Source organism: Aptenodytes forsteri, unplaced genomic scaffold, assembly GCF_000699145.1.
Source record: "Aptenodytes forsteri isolate BGI_AS27 unplaced genomic scaffold, ASM69914v1 Scaffold248, whole genome shotgun sequence".
NCBI lineage: Eukaryota > Metazoa > Chordata > Aves > Sphenisciformes > Spheniscidae > Aptenodytes > Aptenodytes forsteri.
The window spans coordinates 913,035-920,918 of record NW_008795935.1 but is presented as its reverse complement, the minus strand read 5'-3'; the positions used below and the strand labels follow the sequence as shown (position 1 = coordinate 920,918).

At 39.5% G+C, this 7,884-nt stretch overlaps 1 protein-coding gene across 1 annotated transcript; it reads left to right on the top strand.

Annotated features, from left to right (window-relative positions):
* The first annotated feature begins 713 nt into the window (after positions 1-713).
* On the top strand, positions 714-7,353 carry PRL (prolactin). The gene is made up of 5 exons (XM_009285090.1): positions 714-1,057; positions 2,591-2,772; positions 3,179-3,286; positions 4,735-4,914; positions 6,863-7,353. The coding sequence occupies exons 1-5, from the start codon at positions 1,030-1,032 to the stop codon at positions 7,052-7,054; spliced, it is 690 nt and encodes a 229-aa protein (XP_009283365.1). The 5' UTR covers positions 714-1,029; the 3' UTR covers positions 7,055-7,353.
* Positions 7,354-7,884: the final 531 nt, after the last annotated feature.

Below are 7,884 nucleotides of genomic sequence, written 5' to 3'. Positions count from 1 at the left end.
TGAGAGATTACACATTTGCTAACATATTCATACAGATGAGCCTCACACAACAAGAAAACAGGGCCAACCTGCTGAGCCTAATTTGTAGACTGCCACAGACACGTCAGATCTGGAAACAAATCCCACTGATTACGACAGCATATGTTTTGCGTATGGTGGAAATGCACATCTTTTACGCAGAGAGTTTTCAAGTATAGAAAACAATCTCATGGGTTTGCAGAGGTTTTTTTTTTTTAAATAATGCTGACTTATTCATGAAACGTTTGTGATTAAACAGTAAACACATAACTTCTTGCTCTTCGATTGTTGCAAATTAAAAAAACTTTTTTAATATAAGAACTGCCCCCATTTCCCTAAACATCTCTCAGACTGAGGATCAGTTATATCATGATTTGTGCTGTGTAGTATCTTTTTTAACTGTATGGAGCTATATACCCAGAATGTCATATCTATGATTTTACAGATAGTGACCTGTCCTTCCAGGAGCCTCCACTCCCTTTCTCTGGATGAATTTCAGTACAATTTATGCTGCTTCTCTCACTGTGGACATTGTAAAATATTGTTTGCCTCCCACAAATAGCCAGAATTTTAACATAAGCAAGCTTGCATGGCTGAAGAAACAAGGAAGGATGAGAAGACAGTTGTGGGGAAGGGGAACAGCAGGCTAGAAACATTGAGAATACCTGTCTCAGAATTGACAACTGGAGCATTTTAGGATCAATGGCATTTGCACCTCATTCAGGGCAAAATTTTGGCACTTTCTTCATCCAGCCATACTTAGGATCCCACAGCTGAACTTGTTAATGAAATTCCCTCTCACAGTTAAAAATAAAAAACCAAAAAATACTGAATATGAATGTGGAAGAAAGGCAATTTGATGTTTGTAATTATCGAGGTAAACTCCACGACCTGCTGAATGTATGCAAAATGGACCCTGGATGGTGTATATAAAAGTGGCATGTGCAGGGAATAAGAGCAAGTATTGAGACTTCTTTCTGGTAGAGCAAGTCATCATACAGGATCCCTACCATGAGCAACAAGGAGGCTTCACTGAAAGGTAAGACTTTTGCCATTCACTTGCTGATAAATTTTATATTTCTTTAAATTTAGATTGATTAGGAATTAACTGAAATGTAACAGCTCTAGAAACTGAGGTCTTCCAGCCACCTAGTCTTCCAGTAATGGTGAAACCTGCCTCCACCTCAAATGTTTAGTGTCCAAAGCTTGGAATTAGAAGGCAGCTTGATCCATTTTTTACTCAGTCTTTTGTCTCCTAAGACTACCTTTGCATTGGGCAGTGTCACAGAGAATTGGCTTGAGGGATGTGACACCTGCACACGAAAGACTGGATCCAGACTGCTTTGCTACACCACTCAGAAGGCAATGACTAAAAGTCATTATCCACAAGTCTAGAAGTGATGTAGTAATTTTGAAGTGAATGTTTTCATAACCATCTTCAACTTTCTAAGCCAACAAGCCTCAGGTTTTCTTATTCATAGAATTATTCCCCAGAGTACTTTCCTAAGTGCAGCATGCAGCATGTACCCTGTTCATGGGGGAGGAGGAAGGCTTACTTCAATATTGTGTAAATGCACTTTTCTTGAATTTAGAGCTAGAAAGAAACTTATCACATGATAACATTAGGGACAGCTCTGCTGATTTATGGAGTACACTTTAATTTAGCATTTAAAATAAGTCTAGTGAACCAATACAGGTAGCAGGCCAATTTCCAGAACTAAAACTCTCAGAGCACAGAACAGTGTTCTTTGAATAAGTATGTTCATTTACCAAATATCTGCTTTTAATTTTTTCCATTGTTTTTCTGTGCATAATTTATTTCACTGAATAGAAAACTTGACTCGTTAAGTTAATATTAAAAGTTTTAAACAGATGAGGTTTTGTGTTTTAGATAATGAGAAGTCCTCTATATCAGTTTCAGAAGCTCAGGAGAAAAGACAAAAGTTCTCTCTGATTTCTTAGCAGTGGACAATTCAGGGTTAAACTCTAAACAGCAAAGCAGCACAGCTGCTGGAAATCTTCTGAAGGAACTCCCAGGACAATCAAAACCTTAAGAGAGTGACCTAACCACCCTCCCACAAAATTAATTTAAACTCCAAATGTTTGCAAAGAAGAAAAGGACCTGTGGGAGGAGGAGGAGAAAAAGAAAGAAGGGGGAAAAAAAAAGATGAATCTATTTTCCAAACTTATTTATCTGTGCAAATATAATTATGTATCTATATTTACACTGTGAAGAAGTTTGATTTTTTTCTTCCATTTATCACTATGTAATAAAGTCAGGCACAATAGTAAGAGACTTCGGAATACAGTGTACACTGCAACACAGGTTATCTTGTCTCCTCATCAAACTCTGTAGCACGCTCTGCTATACAGTCAGGATGACGGAGGGGAGAAAGGATAAGAGAATTACAGTGCTTCCCTTCTCCATTGATTTTCAGCAGCCAGTACAGGGGATATTCTGAGCCATGTGACAGCACAGCCAAAATCACCCAACATCTGGCTCTGACGGCTACTTCTAAATGCACATACGAGTCAATGTGATTCCATTTTGGTTTGTTTTAAACCTGAACAGGTTTGTTGCTGGTGGTTCTTCTGGTGTCCAACATGCTCCTGACAAAGGAAGGAGTGACCTCCTTGCCAATCTGCCCCAATGGATCTGCCAATTGCCAAGTTTCCCTTGGGGAGCTTTTTGACCGAGCAGTTAAACTTTCACACTACATCCACTTCCTCTCTTCAGAAATATTCAATGAATTCGTAAGTACGCTGCCTTTTTCTGAGAGCAAGAAAATATAAAAACGCAATTTAATACTTTTTAAGCACAAACACACGTTAACACATGAAATCCTTCAATAAGTAAACAAATATGACTGCTGCACAGACAGCGATGGTCCCAATGGTGACCAAATCTGTGTATAGACCATTGCTAAGATCCCCAACACTTCTGTTAAAAGATACCATTTTCCCATCATTCTTTATCTGCGGGACAAGTTCGTGTTTGCTGGGTGCCAGTTTCACTCTAAAGACTCACCAGAAACTTTTGACCTTTACAGCATAAAAGCAGTGATAAAAGCAACGGAACAACAAACAGTTAATACAGTGTTTGAACTGAAGCTTTTCTTACTTATCTGTTTCAATAATGCCTGTCCTTGCTGATCTGCAGGATGAACGCTATGCTCAGGGCCGGGGTTTTATTACAAAAGCTGTTAATGGCTGCCACACTTCCTCCTTAACCACTCCTGAAGATAAGGAGCAAGCTCAGCAGATTCATGTAAGTCCCATTTCTAATGTCATTCAGTGTGAGATAGAGCGGGGGGAGGAGGGGGAGAGGGAGTGTTAAGGAATAGAGAGGCAGCAGACAGAGAGAGAGGGAAATCAGCTCAATAGGAATAAAAAAGCCAGGAAGAGGAAAGCACCAAAAAGCCAAGAAAAGTTGATTTAACATTTGCTGATACTAAGTTACAGACTATACAGAATATTTAAGTACCGGTAACTTTCATCTTCCCTTCCTTTTCCTGTATGTTACATCCAGTCATTGCATCTTATTTCCAATTACAACATAACCGCATGGAGCAATGCCAGTTACCATGCTTGTACAGTACTGAGAACACTACAACCTTTGAACATTATCTTAAAACACCTTATAGACAATTATTATATTAACAAACATAAAAATACATTGGCTATATAGTGAATACTGTATGTAGGCAGAGGTAGTTTTCCAGTAACTGAAAACACTGACGTTACTAAACAAGTGCTAAATAGATATTCTTGCTGCTACCAGTAGGCAAAAATGGTCATACCATCATTCAAATACAGACTCTAGTGCAAAATACTGCAAAATACTTGTAAAGAGAAATGTGCTACATACATCAATTTAATAATTATAAACTTAAGGGAAGATGAAGATAGTCTTGTTCAGCCTATGCTCACAGATACAAATTTAAAAATACTCTGGAGAAAAAAATAAGCACAGGTCTATGAATGGGGGTGTGCCAGGGAGAAATCTTTATCAGTTTCATGGTGGTGATATCCTTGCAATCCCAGTATCGTCATCTTCTCAGTATATCATTCAGATATTCTATTGGGAGCAATAGAATTCACAGCCCTGGGTACATAACAAGTCTGCTTGTGTTCAGATTTGCACCTAGCAAAGAAGCAATGGTTGAATACTACCATAACCATAAGCTTTATGAATTTTTATTGCCCACAAGAAAGGACAATTTTTAAAACCAGAGAGCTATTGCTGGAAGTACCATTGTTCAAAGGGGAGGACAAATGAGTTACATAGAGGCAATAAAAGCTATATAGTGGTTTACCGTAATGTGCACCTTCCATTCAGTACTAAACTTTAAAAAAAAAAATCATTGGATTTTAAAATGTTCATCAAAAATCAGATAAGGAGTTCTGGTTTTTTCACAGAGATGAAACACAGTTGTTCTTGCCAGTTTTTAACACGGAGACGGTTTAATGATATTTTCCATTATAATACTGTAACTGCTTGTGCTAATATTGTAAAACATGATGACAACAATGTCAAACTTCAAAAATGCAATTGCACAAAGGTATCTAAGACAGCGCTACAGGGCACATTCAGTGGTAGCTCCTGGAATAAGTTCCCAAATCACTATGTCTGAGGACATTGCTTTACATGCCTCCGAATACTGCCAGCATTTAGCCTTCCTATTTTAACTGCCTTTTCTTAATGTGGGTGAGCAGCATGAAGAGCTACTGAATTTAGTACTGGGAGTGCTGCGCTCCTGGAATGATCCCCTGATCCATCTGGCTTCTGAAGTACAAAGAATCAAAGAAGCTCCAGACACCATCCTCTGGAAGGCTGTAGAGATTGAAGAACAAAACAAGCGGCTTCTAGAAGGAATGGAGAAAATAGTTGGGCGGGTAAGTATTAGGTCCTTAACATCCTTCCAGCCTGTTGCTGTAAGGAAGACACACAGAGTGATAGGCCCTCCCTACCTGGAACAGGAAAGGAAACAGTAGACGTGAAGGAAAAAAAGGAAGCCAAGACAGCTAAATCTGAGAACTTTTCAGGCTTCTTCTTTCAGCTTTCTTTTCTTCTGCTATCTTGCAATTTCTAAAGAGACAAGGTGATGTGACTGGCATAGCATAATCCAGCGTACTCCCAGTCCTGCTTCAAGGGAAGGTGTAATCATCAGGATCGGTAATCATCATTCTATCTTTGAGTATTTTGAATTTGCAATCCTGATTTTTAAGGATGCCTCTGTGTTTTTTCACGTGCACATATTTATATGTATGTTTTAGCATATTTATACACATCTGTATAGATATAGGTATTGTGTAAAGTTTTCAGAAACAGATACTGTGTTTAAAACTGTCCTGGAAGTCTGGGCTATTGCAAAGATGTGGCATACAGCAAAGTAATCATGGTATCTCTCATTTCTCTTTTCGCACCATACTGGTTCCTCTGAACTCTGGCTCTGACTTGGCTCCCCCTACACTTGTAAGGTTAGACAACAAGGCTGTTGCTGACAAAGCCCATACTTGAATACCCCTTGTTATCAGTAATTGATTGAAAGCTTTCCTGAATAAAATCAGCTCTAGCTTGTTTATTTTTAAAGGGGCCTCTGTTAGTCCCTGAATATATCATTCTGTCCGTGAGCTAGATGTTAACAAGAGCTTCTGACTTTATGGCTTTTGCTTAGGTTCTGAACAGTTGAACAGCATTAAGAGTGCCACCATCACTGTATCCACCACTTTCCACCGGATCACTCATGGTCTCTCTCTTTCAGTTAGGTGTCTCTTTACTCAGAAACCTTAGCCCATCCAGGCCACAAATGCATTTACCAGTGTAATCAAATACATCTCTATCCCATATCCACGTGTAAAAAGGGCGCAGGCGAGGATCCAAGATAACAGCAGAAGTCAGGTGCTGCTGCAGTTACCCTGTCACCACCTTCTCATTCACATTATTTACAGAAGGAGGTTGAAGACAAGACTGGCAAATTCATTAGTGTCAAACCACGTTTTTGAGTGATAGTAGGTCTATCTTTTTTTTGCCTGTTGCTTAAACTGAGCGATAGAGGCTCCACAGATACTCTCCTATGTGCTTTTACAAAGTACAACTGGTGGGAAATAAGGAAGATGCACAAGCACCAATAGGAACAGACTTCCTGCTATGAAAGGTAGATTTCTGTAATATGAGCAAATTAATGATTGTCTCTTTCAAACAAGGAGACCTAAACCAACCTTTACCTCAGATAGTAACTCACTACATGAGTTCCTACACAGAGCTTTCTAACCTTAGAGGTCACTGTATCACTCAGTATTTTTTTTAATGGAATCTGAGGTACAGCACATCTGAGATGTACTGTAGGGAGATTTGTCTGGTAACATGTTCTTGAAGCTGCCTGTATCAGAGAGATTACCTAAGAGAGGGGCCAAGACAGAGCAAAGTTGGAGATACAAAGAAAGAAGTTCTAGGAACAAGTGCTAACAAAGGTTTCAGGGTGGAGGGAACCAAAAAGAGAAGAGATGCCACTGATGAGTCCATGCATGAGGGAAGGTTTGATTTCTCTGCAAAGTCAGATTCCACTGGACACTGGTTAACACACCAGTTCTCTTAAAACGCTACGGACACAGTTAGGCTTTTTACATATTTTAGGGAAATAAACTGAAAAATCTGACAAATTCATTCAAAATCTACATGAAGATATAGAACATTATACAGAATAGTGGGAATCATAACAGGAAACACTTTACAAGCCATACACTAACAACTAACATTCCTCAAGGCCAGTATTTTAAATGCCCTGTTCTACATCCAGTCAGATTCACTATCATTTACTACAGTACCATTTTGTGTCTTTAGGTTCATTCTGGTGAGATCGGAAACGAAGTTTACTCTCAGTGGGAAGGTCTTCCATCCCTGCAACTCACTGATGAGGACTCCAGACTCTTCGCCTTTTACAACCTGCTGCATTGCCTCCGCCGAGATTCCCACAAAATTGACAACTATCTCAAGCTTCTGAAGTGCCGCCTGATCCACGATAGCAATTGTTAAGTACTCACGGGCCTAATCACTTACTGAAATCATTCATCATGGTGTTCTTGTTGCTTTGCCACTTTTCATTGCAAACTTTATGAAAAGTCACACTGTACAGTATCAGGATCATCAGTAACTTTCAGGCATGTTTGTGAATTCTGGCTGCAACTATTAGCACCATTTGTCTTGGTATTTTAAGATGTCATAAATTACTTCTATGACAAGAACACACTTTTCTGTCTAATCTCCTCACCTAGTAGCATTTCAGTGATAACCAGATCATGCAGATACAAATAAAAATGTTATTAAATCCAAAAGCGCATAACAGTGGTATCAGTGAATGAAAAATAGCTGGTATGGTTTATACCTTTAGCAGTAGCTTCTCTTTTTGGATCTCAGTTACTGATGACAGGGTATCTTACTTCCATTGCTCTTTACTCCCCCCTCCAAAAAAGAGCGGGGGTGGGTGCAGAAAGGAGGGACATCAAAAAGACTCTAAACTAAAAGTATGGTCTGAAATCCAATCTACCTGGATTGATGCTTTTACTCTGTATAAAAACTGTCTGAGTAGGGGAGAGAAAGGTAAGAAATCCACCCTGGCTAACATAGCCATTGATTCCCCATGCGGTCCATGGAGAGAGAAGACATACCCGGAATATTAAGGACAGAGACCCAGGTATACCTATGTCTCTACTGACTTAGCAGAGGAGGCATTTCCAAAGGAAGGTTCATTACGTTTGAGCTGACTATCTGAGGGGGCAAAGGAACCAATAGGTTTCAGAGGGCTTTAAACTAGGTTCGAAGGGGGAAGGGGATAAAACCAGGCTCGCTAGAGATGAGCCGAGGGG